Source organism: Lepidothrix coronata, unplaced genomic scaffold, assembly GCF_001604755.1.
Source record: "Lepidothrix coronata isolate B3197 unplaced genomic scaffold, Lepidothrix_coronata-1.0 Scaffold302, whole genome shotgun sequence".
Lineage (NCBI taxonomy): Eukaryota > Metazoa > Chordata > Aves > Passeriformes > Pipridae > Lepidothrix > Lepidothrix coronata.
This window is the reverse complement of record NW_016690482.1, coordinates 89080-103812: the sequence shown is the minus strand read 5'-3', so window position 1 is coordinate 103812 and position 14733 is coordinate 89080. Positions and strand designations below refer to the sequence as shown.

Below are 14733 nucleotides of genomic sequence, written 5' to 3'. Positions count from 1 at the left end.
TCAGACCTGTTAAACCTGCTGGGTCCAGCCCCCATTTGGTATCACATTTCAAAATATTAGAGGAGAAATGACCGAAAAAACAAGAGCTTTCAGCAGATGAGGGATGGTGGCACCTTGTGTGTGATCACTTTGGAGTGTTCAGGGTCTTTGCCACATTGGAATTCAACTCATGGGTTGTTCAAGGAAATTTAGATAATTTTTAGGTAATTTTCCACCTTATTTAGGAAAAATTTAGAATTTTTTTCTCCTTAATTAGGAAAAAAATAGAGAATATTTCTCCTTTTTTAGGAAAAATTTAAAGAATTTTTCTCCTCATTTTATTGTCACACGGAGGTTTCTCGTCCCAAAGCTGGTTGCAACCAAATGATTCCAAAACCCGAATTTTGGAAATAGTGAAAAATTAAAAATTACCAAAATAATCCTAAAAATTCCTCCCTTCCTTCCTTGGGAAACGGGTTGGGATGCGGGATTTGCATTCTCTCCTCTTGTCAGGAGGTGGCAGCGCTGGGCCCCAGTTTTACCAGTGCATCCCGGTAGGATGTACTGGGATGGGTGTGTCGGCATTCCAGGACCACAAGCCCCTTTTTCCAAGGGGTGGGATGCAGAAGGAAGTTCACCAGGAGTCTTGAGATGAGAAGAATTCCAGCCCAACCTTCTCCCTGACCCTTTTTCACGGCAGGTTCTGTTGGGCCTCCCGAGCCCTCCCTTCTCATCGTTTTTCCAGGCTGAACAAATCCATCTGTTTCAGAATTCCCTGTATTGCCCGTGGTCAAATCCATGGCCAAACCACCTGGAATCTTGGGATCAGAGGGAAGCGGTGGGATAGATCACAGAATTGAGGGCTACCACAGCTGGGCTCTGAGCAACCTGGTCTGGTGGAAGGTGGGTTGGAACCAGATGTTCCTTAATTCCAAATTAGACCATTCTATGGCTGGATATGGAATGGTTAGGAAGGACAGGCTGCAAAAGTGAGGAAGAGGAGTTGCTTTTATGTAAGAAAACAGTGAAAATCCCTCAAGCTTGGCCTGGGGATGGATGATGAGTTGATGAGTCAGCTGAGAGCTTTTGGGCAGGTGGATCAGCACAGGGGATGTTGTGGTGATGTCTGGTACAGAACACCTGCTCACAAAGTGGATAAAACCTCCCTAACACAGCTGGAAAAAGCCTCACACTCCCAAGTGTTGGGACTCAGGGAGGGCTTTCAGCATCCCAGTATCAGCAGGACAATCTTGGAGGCTTTTGAAGTGAACTGGTCACAGATTCCTGAGGAAAGAGGGATTTTCGTGAACCTCACAGCTGTGAAAAAGGAAGGACTTGCTGAAGGTGTGAAGGTTGGGCTGCAGTGACTGTGAGTGGTGGAGCTCAAGATCCTGAGGGTGGGGAACAAGACAAAAAGCAGCATCATGAGCCTGGAGCCAGCACGGATTCCCAAAGGAGGTGTTGGGCCTCACCAGCACGAAATCCTTCAGCCATGAGGGGACTGGTTTGGTGGATGAGGAGGGAGAGGTGGATGTGGGTTTTCTCCACCTCTAAGGTTTTCGACACTGTCCCACAACATCCTCCTGGGTGAGGTGACAAAGGAAGGGTTGGACAAAGTGGACAAGGAGGTGGATTGAAAACTAGTGGAGCAACTGGTTCCAGAGGTTTGTGACCAGTGGCACCAAGTCCAGTTGGAGGCCAGTCACCAGTGGGGGCACCACAGGACTCAGTTTTGGGGTCAAAGCTGTTCACGACCTTGAAGATGTGGCAGAGCCTGCAGGTTTGCAGGTGACACAAAACTAGGAGAAGCGGTGGACGTGGACATGCCACCCAGAGGGATTTGAACAGCTTGGAAAAATAAACAGCAGGAATAAAGAAGAATAAACGTGGGAGGCCAAGCCTGGGATGTTTTTTGGTGCAAGACACACACAATACCTTCATTTAGGTTTTCTACTGGTTTGGGCAGAAATCCTGAGAACACATTCCAAGATGTGGCTATTTCCAGCTTGAATTCCAAGCACTGCAGTCTAGAGGGAGATGAGAAGGGCCTGGAGGCAAAGCTGGTTCTTCTCAGTCTGTTTTACACGTGTTGTCCTTGTTCTTCCCTTCTGGGTCGGCGAGAGGTGACTCAGGTAGGAAAGTATCTCCTGTCCCTTGGATTGAAGGAGGCAGGGGATAATTAAAGCAGGTGACAGCTACACTGAGCAAGTGATTTACATTCCTGCATCATCATTAACAATGCCTTGGAAAGCTGGATGGAGCAAATCATCTCCAAACAAGTGATTAGTGCCTCAGTCAGAGCTGACAGGAAGGGAAAAGACAGGAGCTTGGAAGCAAAAAGAACAAAAGGAAGCTGGAAGAAATTTGATAGGGAAGGAAGACAAATTCCCAGTAGTTATAAATATATGATCAATCCTTTCTGTGCACATCATAAACACAGAGAGAGAGAGAACATATTTGAGTCGTTATTAATTCCTATAAGATCCTCCCTCAGGACAACTTTATCCATGGCCACTGGCCAGGGAAGTGATGGATGTGAAGGTCTCCCCCAGAAGGAGTTAAGTGCTACACAGAGGTTAATCTAAATAATAACCTGGAGATAAGAGGTGCCTGCATGGAATTCAAAGAGGGAGAAAAACAGGTTGGGGAAAAAAAATAAATAAGGAGGCAGGTGAATGTTTACCTGGAGGGAACAAGACTCCTCAGGAAAATAAATCAGCTTGTTCCTGGTGAATATACAAAACATCCCTGATTTTTAGGCACAGCTGACATGGCTGGGGCAGAGGGGGGATGTAGGGAGGTCTGGTGGGAATGTGGGATGAGCAGCAGGGTTGGAGAAGCCCTTTGTGCTTGTGGTGTGGTCTGACCTTTGTGCCCCGGGGCCGGCACTGCCCAGGCTCCCTCATGTCTCTGGTGCAGCCCCGGGAGCCAACAGAGCCCTGGGATGCAGCAGAAGGATTGGGGGCACCAGGCTGAGGGAGGGGATTCTCCCCCTGTGCTCCACTCCCTGTAGATCCCACCTGGAGCACCTTGTCCAGCTCTGGGGGCCTCAGCACAAGGACATGGAACTGTTGGAGTGAGACCAGAGGAGGCCACGGAGATGCTCCAAGGGCTGGAGCACCTCTGGAGCCCGGCTGGGAGAGCTAGGGGGGTTCACCTGGAGAAGGAAAGGCTCCAGGGGGACCTGAGAGCCCCTTCCAAGGCCTAAAGGGGCTCCAGGAGAGCTGGAGAGGGACCTAGGACAAGGGATGGAGGGACAGGACACAGGGAATGGCTTCCCAGTGCCAGAGGGAAGGGTTAGATGGGATATTGGGAAGGAATTCTTGGCTGGGAGGGTGGTGAGGGGCTGGGATGGAATTCCCAGAGAAGCTGTGGCTGCCCCAGCCCTGGAAGTGTCCAGGGCCAGGTTGGACAGGGCTTGGATCAATCTGGGATAGTGGAAGGTGTCTCTGCCCATGGCGGGGGGGTTTGAAAGGCGATGATCTTTAATTTCCCTTCCAACACAAACCATTCCATGATTCTATGTCCCAGTCCACTACCAAGGTGGAAACCAGTGTGGAAAGAGCTGCCAAGCTTCCTGAATCCATCTGCAGCTCCAATCCATGTCAGACCCACCCGTTACCTGCCCAGCCGGGTGCTTTGATCCTCCTGCTTGTCAGATCCAGGGAGGATCTGCCCTTTGCCCAAAGGCACCTTCCAAAGACTCACTTGTGGGAATCACCCGACCTTTACAAGCTCCATAGGTGAGAGAGAGAGAGAGAGAGAGAGAGAGAGAGAGAGAGGGAGGGATGAAACGTCTCACAGAGCTGTGCCAATAAAAGGGTTTTAGAGCCAGGCAGAAACATGCTGGATCTTGGCCATGCATTGTAGGGAATGGTAGTAAAATCAATTAGTAGGAATAAGGCTGCTCTGACTAATGAGCTAATGAGTGGTGCCTTGGTGAAAATGGCTCTGAAAGAGCTGCAGGGTTGGATTCCTGCTGAATTATTCACAGGGATAGGCCAGAGTCAGGCTTGGGGCTGTTTATGTCTTATACTTGGCTTTTCGAGGTTTCTCTTGAATTTTTCGAGATGTTCCCCGTTAATGGAGGAGGGTGGAGGTACCTGTTTAATTCCTCCCTTTTTGGTGCAAAGTGTCCCATCTCTGGAGAGTTGGGGTTTATGGGGGATGCAAGTGGGGGCTGGGATGTGTCAGAGGGGAAATTTGTGGTGGTTTAATCCCTGACACTCTGAACACCAGGTTTGCTGATCACACAAACCTATCCTCGCTGCTTCCATGAGTTCCTTTCATTAGTGATCCAGCTGCTGGAACAAGTCCAGAGGAGGCCACAGAGATATTCCAAGGGCTGGTGCTGCTCTGAAGCCAGGCTGGGAGAGCTGGGTGTGTTCACCTGGAGAAGAGAAGGCTCCAGGGAAACCTTAGAGCTCCTTCCAGGGCCTAAAGGGGCTCCAGGAGAGCTGGAGAGGGACTTGGGACAAGGGATGAAGTGATGGACAAGGGGGAATGGCTTTCCAGTGCCAGAGGGAAGGGTTAGATGGGATATTGGGAAGGAATTCTTCCCTGGGAGGGTGGTGAGGTGCTGGAATGGATTTCCTGGAGAAGCTGTGGCTGCCCCATCCCTGGAAGTGTTCAAAGCCAGGTTGGAGCAACCTGGGCTAGTGGGAGGTGTCCCTGCCCATGGCAGGGGTTGGAACTGGATGATCTTTCAGGTCCCTTCCAACCCAAACCATTCCATAATTCCATGATCCCATAATATTTACTCCTCTTACAGGAATGTTTTTGGGTTTAACCTTTCTGTGGGTGTGTGAGAAGATCTTAGCACTGGGATTGACACTGTCCTGGCAGCATTCCTCCCTTAAATCCAATCATACTTTTTTGCTCCTACATCCCTCCGCCCTGGAAGAAACCTGAGATTCATAGGAGATATACAAGAACTTATCAGAGTAATGAGAATGCAGAGTTTAAAACAATGAAGTCAAGAAGGCTCTCAAACCCAACCAGTCCCTGAAACTCTGCCCTGGAGGTGGATGGGCAATTTTAGGACTTCCTAGTGGGATCTCAGCATGGTAATGGGGCAGCATGAGCAGATCTATTGGGAGGTTTTGGGATTTGGAGGCTCTTTCCAGTGTGGATGCAACTGCTCCCATCAGATGCCTCCACCCAGAGACTGTCTCAGCTGGTAAGGTAGGACAGGAAAGGGCTTTGGCACAGGTTTCTCAGGCTGGAAGTAAACATTTGGCTGAACTTCTCCTTTTATTTATGACACAAACTCCTCTGAAATGCAGAGAGTTCTTGTATTAATTTACCTTTGAACATAAACACTAAAAATACCTATTTTTTTCCCAACCATCCCGTGGGTCATTGAGGCAGATTTATGCAGCTTCATAATTCTTTTCTCTGTGGTTAATGGGAACCCCCCCAACACAATGGTTATGGTTTCCCACAAAATAATAAAAGGAATTCAACAAAACCCTCGTTGGATGTTCCCATTAGTTCCTCTTGTTCCTCTGGGGAGCTGCCAGCCCTGCAAGGCAGCTGCCACACAAAAGAGGAGACATTTCAGGCCTTCAAGACTCAGATAAGATCAACTGAAACCATAAACAAGCCAGGTATGTTGACACCCCCCAAAAAAACAACCCTCCAAACCCAAGGAGGGAGCAGCATTTAAGAGCAGGGTGTTGGCACATGTTCTTCCCTCCAAGATTTGACAAGGCAGTGGAGATCACATTTCAGATGTGCATGTGAAACCAGTCATTTGGCACATTGTTGGAGGCCTCTTAATACCAAAAACCACACCCCAGCCGTATTAAATTGTTTTCTTTTCTTCCCCCCTTCAAGAACAAGGCAAACACAATCAGCAAATTTCTCTCTTCTTAATAGGATTATAACATTCCCCTGCTGAACAGGAGGAATGGCAAAGCCGGGATATACCAAAAAAGTCTTTCCCTGGGTGATTTTGGGGCTGGAAATAACTGCTTAACTTTCATAATCGACATAATTACTGTATTACAGAGGCAACCGTGAAAACAATCCGTCTGGATTCCTGAGGATTTAAGTCATCCAGGAGTGCTGCTTGTAAAAGAAACGGGGTTTGTAAGATGATGAGACCACGTTTAGTTGAGATATTGGGGAAAAATCCTTCCCTGTGAGGGTGGGGAGGACCTGACACAGGGGATAGGGATAGAAAGGATGAGGGAGGGTCTTGGAATCATAGACTAGAATCACAGGATGGTTTGGGTTGGAAGGGATCTTAAAGATCTTCCAGTTCCAACTCCCATCATGGGCGGGGACATCTCCCACTACCTCAGGATGCTCCAATCTGGCCTTGAACCCTTCCAGGGATGGGGCAGCCACAGCTTCTCTGGGCAATCTAGGATGGTGGGGTCACTCCTTATGGTGACAAACTCCCAAATCCTCCAAAAAATGGGGAGAGACTCCAAAATACTTCACACTTTGTTGTTTTCTGTGGTGGCTTGATGGAATTTTCTTTACTTCAGGTAAACCAGAGCGTGTTAATAAACAGAGCTCTAAACAAAGACACAATGATACGACAAGAGAGGATGAGAGGGGTAGAGTTAGATGGAATTTTGGGAAGAAATTGTTCCCTGTGAGGGTGAGGAGGCCCTGGCACAGGTTGCCCAGAGAAGCTGTGGCTGCCCCATCCCTGGAAGTGTCCAAAGCCAGGTTGGAGCAATCTGGGATAGTGGAAGCTGTCCCTGCCCATGGTAGAGGGTGGGAACTGGATGATCTTTAAGGTCCTTTCCAACCCAAACCATTCTATAATTCACTGGAGCTTCACATTTGGAGAGAAAATGATTGGGTTGTTCATTCAATATTCCCAGAAAATCTTGGAACGTTTTAAGATAGAGCAAGACAAAACGGCCTCAAGTTGCATCAGGGGAGGTTTAGATTGGATATTAGGGAAAAGGGCTTCATGGAAAGGATTGTCAAGCACTAGACTGGGCTGCCCAGGGAAGTGGTGGAGTCGCATCCCCGGAAGAGTTCAAAAAACCTGTGGATGTGGCCCCTGAGGACACGGATTAGTGGTGCTGGGTTTGTGGTTGGACTTGGGGATCCTAAAGGTCTTTTCCAGCCTTAATGATTCTATATTGTAAGAGTTCAAGTGAATAACCCCGAATCAAGTCCCTCTGATGGTGTGATACAACAAAAGTGGTGGGAATATCTCCTGAAGTGTCTTTATTTCACCTTTTCCTCCTTTGTCATTAAAAGTGTGTGTTGGAAGGGCACCTGGAACAGCCAGGAAAGGCTCTTCTTGACCAGTTGTGGCAATCCCACATTCCAAATTGTTCATCACACCTTCCGGGAGGATTTACAAACATGCCACTGGCCTGAGGCACAGGAAAAACCTGAAGGCGTCTGAGGCAGCAGGAATGGGGATGGGAAAGGTGTTTGGGAAGCAAAGGAGTCAGGAGTTGCAAGCACACGTGGAGAGGGTTGGCCCAGAGCAGAGGAGCTTCTCCCTGCACCATCCTCCTTAAACCCTGGGGATACTGAACCTGAGACATTCCCTTGGCCCAAATTTATGGCCTGGTCCTGTTGTCTTCCCAGTGCTCCATGTTTTTTTCCTGTGAGTAAAGGGATTTCAAGCCAGTTTTCCACTTTAAGGCCAGGTTGGACGGGGCTTGGAGCAACCTGGTCTAGTGGAAGGTGTCCCTGTCTGTGGCAGGAGGTTGGAATGGTCTTTCAGGTCCCTTCCAACTCAAACTATGATTCTCTTGGGGATAAACTCTGTCCCCAGCTGAAGGTCCAAACACAGAGGAGCAAAGTCCTTGAGGTTCCAAGCCTTGAAGCTCACAGCCACTAATGCTTTTTCCCCCCAGGGTTTCTGGAAACCACCCAGACCTCCCTAAAAAGGAAGGAGAAATATCACCAGGTTTCAAGGCAAGACAGGGCCACCGGGATTATTTAACACCCCTGGGCTTCCCCGTCACGAGGCACCCACTTCAAACAATCCCAGCCATTGTCCAAAGCCTGAACCCTAATTTTCTTCTCCAAGGAACATGAAAAGAGGTGACGGTGGAGGCAGGAGGTGGGGCCTGATTTGCAGCTCCTTCAATTCATTTATAGCTCAATGGGACTCGTTTTTCCAGTAGATTTGGAGCTGGGGACACGATCAGTGCATGGCAAACCCCCAGGAGGTGGGACATCAAAGCCAGTGGTGAAGATCAGTGACAACTCAGGCAACGATGAAGGTGTTTCTGTCTCTTCTGTTGGCTGCCTTCATTTGCACAGAATTTGGTAAGTTCCTGCTCTGATTTACCCAAGTCCCAACAGGATATTCAGCAGGATGGGGTAGGATGTGTCCCCTTCCCCCCGAAATTCAGGCCTCCTGCTTGGAGCAGTTTTTAGCCCAAAAGAAAAAAAATCTATCTTTGGAATATTTCCAGCCTGTCAGATGTTCAGGATCACGATGGTGTCACTGGGATTGTTGGTTCAGGCTCTTTAGGAAGGATAATCACACAAGGCAGGGTGTGATTATGCCATGTCATCTCTTTAATGCAAATTTCAGCTCTCACTTTTTTACAGGTCCTTGCTCAATATCACTCCTTTTTATTTATTTTTTTTAACGTTATTTTTAACTTTCTGGACCTTTTTTTTCTTAATACTTAACCCTGAAAGTTGCCAGCCAGTTTAATGCAGTGTGTGTGGAATCTCTCTAAAAATAACTTCCGTGTGGGATTTATCAAATTTTAACCACTAGAAGTGGGAAAGAGGGGCTGGGACAAAGCTGGTGGCCCATGTGCTGCAGGGTTGATATTTGGGATGATCTGTCTGGGATGTGGAGGTGGGGAACAAGCCCCATGAATCCAGGGATGACATGGAAACCTTCCCTCTCTGTTTCCATCAGTGAAATTTAGTTATTTCTCCTCCATCACCGGCTCCTTGAAGCCAAGTGTGGAATGACATTTAGGACACTGGTGTTTTAATCCCCTAGAAAGCAGGGAATCCCCTCATCCCGGGAAGATCTACATGAGCAGTGATTCCATAACCTCTAAGGGTGGAAGGGGGCTGTCCAGAGCGAAGGACATCCTGGGATAGATTCCCCATCCCTTGTTTCCACCACCACAAAAACTTCTTGCTCCTTCTGCTGATCCCAAAATCTCCTTTGGTGTTCTCCTGGATGACCAAGGAAAGTCCTGTGCAAGAGCTGGGACTATTAATTGGGATATTCCCAAACCCCAGGTGGTTTAGGGTGTGATTTTATTCGTGTCTGGATGGGACGTGGAGCTCTGTCAGGATTTTCTTTCAATTTCTATTTATGAATTTATTTTTAATTTTCTACTTCGTTTCCCTTCCTAAATCCTCAGACCTGCAAGGGGCAGATTCATCAGGGGAGGAACAGGTGCTTTGTTTGGTTTTCTTTTCAGAGAGCAACACAAATGCTGTGGTTTGGATTTGCAAAATCTCCTGAAACCTGAGACCGGTGACGATTCTTCCCCCCCAGAGATGTGTTTGACAACTGTCAGACTCAGAATTAAAGCAAACAAAACATTATAAAGTTTGCTTTGAATAAAAGCAAGAAAATTCCCGGGTCTGTTTAGAAAAGGGCTTTTTTTTTTCTTTCTAGCTTATTAGTTGATCTCTATTTTCACAAGGTGACTTTCTGACATCCTGTTGTGGGTGTGTCGGGATGAGCTGAATCCTTGCTCCTTTTTCAGTGGGATTTACAGGAATTTCAGCAGGAATGTCACACAGATAAGGTGACAACTGCCTTCCAGACCAAAGAGGGGCTGCTGGGCTGTACCAAGTACGTTGCTGTGATTTTAAGACAAATTCAGGTTTCTCTAAGGGGGTGGAAAAGAGGATCTGGAGGAGAGGACCCACATCAAGTGTTCCTCAGGAAAACCTGCAGAATGCCCTGAAAATCTTATCCTGAAACATCTTTCTTGTTGATGGGAAACACCAGACACTATTTTGGCTTGACACCTTAAGCTTGGAGTGCTCTGTGTCACAACAATTCTCTGTGTCACAACAATTTGGGCTCTTCAGTGTTTTTATCTAAAATTTCTCCCTCTCAGAAGATTTTGGACAAGGAAAGACTTGGGCTGTGGTTATTTTGTGTGTCTGGGAGCTGAGAGGAACCTGCAGCTGGAAAGGGCCTTTGCAGCTCAACAGGGAGCTGATGAGGAACATCCATAAACCGGTGAGGAACAAGGCAGGGTCAGATTTGGAGTCCTGAGTACCAAATTTTGTTTCTATGGCCTCCGTGTGGAGCAGAAGATGTCCCCATAGAATCCATCAAGGTGGTTGTTTCATGTTTAATTCTTCCCTGTGAGGATGGTGAGGCCCTGGCACAAGCTGTCCAGAGAATTTGTGACTGCCTCATCCTTGGAAGTGTCCAAGGACAGGTTGAAGCAACGTGAAGAATGAAGACCATCTCATTCCAACCCCTTGCCATGGGCAGGGACACCTTCCACTAGACCAGGTTGCTCCAAGCCCTGTCCAACCTGGCCTTAAAGTGAAAAGCTGATTTGAAATCTCTTACTCGCTGGAAAAAAACATGGAGCACTGGGAAGACAACAGGACCAGGCCATAAATTTGGGCCAAGGGAATGTCTCAGGTTCAGTATCCCCAGGGTTTAAGGAGGATGGTGCAGGGAGAAGCTCCTCTGCTCTGGGCCAACCCTCTCCACGTGTGATTGCATCTCCTGACTCCTTTGCTTCCCAAACAACTTTCCCATCCCCATTCCTGCTACCTCAGGTGCCTTCAGGTTTTTCGTGTTCCTCGGGCCAGTGTCATGTTTGTAAATCCTCCTGGAAGGTGTGATGAACAATTTGGAATGTGGGATTGCCACAACTGGTCAAGAAGAGCCTTTCCTGGCTATTCCAGGAGCCCTCCCAATATGCACTTTTAGTGAGAAAGGAGGGACATTCCATGAGCAGGGACACCTTCCACTAGACTAGGTTGCTCCAAGGCCCATCCAACCTGGAATACCTTCAGGGATGTGGATTCCACAACCTCTCTGGACAACCTGTTCCAAGATTCTCATGGACAAGCTGTTGGGGTGCGGGCTGGGTGACCAGACAGAGCTTGAAAACTAAATGTCCAGGCCCGGAGATCAGTGACACAAAGTCTACTTAAAGACCAGTAACTGGAGATTCGAGATCAAAACTGACTCCAGCCCCATCCAACATCCTCATCAATGATCTGGAGGAAGGGGCAGAGCACCCTCAGCAAGTCTGTGGGTGACACAAACCTGGGAGGAGTGACTGATACCTGGGGGGGTCGTGATCCCACCCAGAGGGACCTTGGCAGGTTGGAGAAATGGGTGAAGGGAACCTCATGACATCCTGGGTTGCATTAAAAGAAGTATCAGTCGAGGTGGATGATCCTTCCCTTCTGCTCAACACCTGGAGCCCCATGCCCTGTTCTATGCTCCCCTCAGGAAAAATCACATGGACACACTGGAGAGAGTCCAAGGAAGGGCCACGAGGAAAACCAGGGATGGCTCAGCCTGGAGAAGAGAAGCTCAAAGGGAGAATCTCAGAAATGTCTATAAATCCCTGGAAGGAGGGGACAAAGAGACTCTTCCCAGTGGTTCCCAGTGCCAGGACTGCAGGCAACTGCCACAAATTGGGACGCAGGAGGTTCCCTCTGAATGCCAGGAAACACTTTTGGACCAGGAGGGGGGCTGAGAACTGGCACAGGTTGCCCAGAGAGGTTGGGGAATCTCCATCCTTGGAGAAATTAGGACTCAATCTGGTTACATTCCCGGACAAGAGGTTTTAGGTGGTCCTACCTGAGCAGGGGGACTGGAGTAGACAAGCTCCAGAGGACTCTTCCAAGCTCCCCCGTGATTCTGGGGGTTTGGGAGTCTCTGGTGCCTTCCTGATGTTCCACCAGTGCAAAGCAAAGGAGAGAAGGAGCTGCAGAGACCGAAGCTGAGGTCGATCAGCCACAAGGTCTTTCCTGATTCACAGGGTCTTCTGGGTGTGGGGCTTTGTCTTGCTTGACTCTGGGGTCACAAGGGCTCCACTCCCACCTCTGAAGCATAAATTATAAATCACACCAATTAATTAATTAATTAATTAATTAATTAGCCCCTCTACTCCTGTTATCCCTTTTCCCGTCACCGCAGGGCCCAAGGTTCCTGTGGAGCCTCCAGACATCCCGGGGGTCCTGTATTGATCAGGAGGGTCCCAGATTGATCCAGTGGATCCCAATTGATCCAGGGGATGCCGTGTTGATCCAGGGGGTCCTGATTGACCTGAGGGGTTGCAGATTGATCCGGAGGGTCTGGATTCATCCAGGGGATCCTGTATTGATCTAGGGGGTCCTGTATTGATCTGGAGGATCCTGCATTGATCCTGGAGGTCCCAGGTTGATCTGGGGGTCCTGGGTTGATCCAGGGGATCCCAGAATGATCCAGGGGGTCCTGTATTGATCCAGGGGTCCCAGATTGATCTGAGGGTCCTGATTGATCTGGGGGGTTCAGATTGGTCTGGAGGATCCCACATTGATCTGGGGGGGTCCTGATTTATCCAAGGAGTCCTGTATTGATCCCGGAGGTCCCAGATTGATCTGGGGGTCCTGGGTTAATCCAGGGGATCCCAATGGATCCAGGGAATCCCATACTGATCTGGGGGGTCTGGATTGATCCAGGGGATCCCAGAATGATCTGGGAGATCCCATATTGATCCAGGGGTTCCAGGTCAATCTGAGGGTCCTGATTGATCTGGGGGATTCCATATTGATCCAAGGGGCCTGGATTGATCCAGTGGATCTCAGACTGATCCAGGGGGGGTCCATATTGATCCAGGTGTCCCAGATCGATCTGGATGTCTTGGGTTGATCCAGGGGATTCTGCATTGATCCAGGGGTCCTGGATTGATCGAGAGGGTCCTGATTGATCTGGGTGGTCTCAGATTGATCCAAAGGATCCCAATTGATCTGGGAGGCTTCGACCACCAGCCCACTGTATTTCCCATTCCCATTGGCACAGATGCATTTTATCCTTCCATTTCCGTTTTCAACATGAGGATTTGGGAACACCCCTCCCCAGGGAGGGGCACAGACCAGCTCTGGTGTTCCACACCGAGTCCAAACTCGTGTTTTCCCTCCTCCCAGCTCTCACCTTGCAGTGCTACACGTGCAGGAGCGAGACCCCCGTGGAGAAGTGTGTGACCATCGAGAACTGCTCGGAGACCGAGAACATGTGCAAGACCACCATGTATTCCCTGGAGGAGGGTAAGGACAACAACCACTTTATCCCTACTTTCAACATGAATCCTGAAGGAGGGTAAGGACAACGGCTTCTTCATCTACACTTTTAACAAGAATCAGTGTTTCTACAGTGAAACTGCTGGTGTGGAGAGCAAGTCCTTTTTTCACTTAAATGTGGGAAAGAGCTCCTGTGGGGCAGAGTCTCCTGCTGCTGCTGCTGAAAGCAGTGTTTGTGTGAGTAAATATTTAAGGTTCTCAAGCTCCCAGCTAATGGTGAGCATGGTTAGAAATGAGAGTTGAATTTTTTCCATGGTTGTGCAGTGATAGGACAACAGGGAATGGCTTAAAGAGGGTAAGTTTAGGTTGGATATTAGAGACAAATCCTTCCCTGTGAGGGTGGGGAGGCCCTGGCACAGGTTGCCCAGAGAAGCTGTGGCTGCCCCACCCCTGGAAGTGTTCAATGTCAGGTTGGACAGGGCTTGGAGCAGCCTGGGATAGTGGAAGGTGTCCCTGCCCATGGAGGATCTTTAAGTTCCCTCCCAACCCAAACCGCTCTGTAGTTTTATGACACCAAATTCTGGTCACCTGAAGGTGAAAGAGGAATGCCCTGAAGTTCTTTGTAGTTCTCAAAGAGACTTTGCCAGTCTGACTGGTGACCCTGAAGGTTCTGGAGATGGAGGTTCTCCCTTTGGAAGGTCCTGCTGATGAGTCCCTGGTCACGCTTGGAGAGGGAGGAGATGGTGAGGAGAGTCCAAAGAGAGGCAGAAAAAGTGGCTAATCCACCTTTTTTAGGGTAATGCTCATCCAGGCAGGACAAAGAGCTCATGGTCACTCAGGGGGAGCTGCTTCCCATATTCCTGGTAGGAATCACATTGTGTTTGAACCAGAGCTAAGACTTTGGTAGGGAAGGCGAGAGGAAGAAGCATTTCACTAGGGACAAGGAGAGCTCTCCTTCATTTCCCCCAGCCCTAAACATCCCTTCTGTCTCTCTTTGTGTCAGTTTATCCCTTCACTGGAGTCTCCACTGTCACCAAGATGTGCTCATCCGTGTGTGTCCCGTCGGACGTGGACGGGATCGGGATGACCCGCCCCGTGTCCTGCTGCTACTCCGACCTGTGCAACGCGGACGGTGCCACGAGCCTGAGGATCAGCCTGGTGCCAGTGGGGCTGCTGGCAACTTCCCTGTGTGTCTTCTTCTGGACTAGACCCTGAGGAGCTGATGGGAAGTTCTTTCACTCTGGAGAACCCAATGAAGAAGAGGAGAAACCCCCCACCAGCCCAGCTTTCCCTTTGGATGCTTCATGAACAACCTCCAATTCCAACCTTCAAAAATCCATTCTTTTTTTATTATTATTATTATTATTATTATCCACCCCTTTCCCACAATTAACAGAGGAGCAAAAACTCAGGAAGTCCCAACACAGTTTTCTAATTTTAATTTTTCAACTGCTCCCACAAAACCAGCTGTGGAGTTTCGTTGCTCTGCTGGGCTGGTTGGTTTGGAACTGAAAAATTCCACTGTGTGAAGTATATTTAAGGCAAAAAAAAATATTATAAGAGCCTTTCATG

At 48.8% G+C, this 14733-nt stretch overlaps 1 protein-coding gene across 1 annotated transcript; it reads left to right on the top strand.

Moving 5' to 3' along the window:
- The first annotated feature begins 8165 nt into the window (after positions 1-8165).
- LOC108508527 (ly6/PLAUR domain-containing protein 2-like) lies at positions 8166-14376 on the top strand. Its single transcript, XM_017837372.1, has 3 exons — positions 8166-8238; positions 13069-13188; positions 14165-14376. Exons 1-3 carry the CDS (start codon positions 8187-8189, stop codon positions 14374-14376), a joined length of 384 nt encoding a protein of 127 aa, XP_017692861.1. The 5' UTR covers positions 8166-8186.
- The last annotated feature ends 357 nt before the right edge of the window (positions 14377-14733 follow it).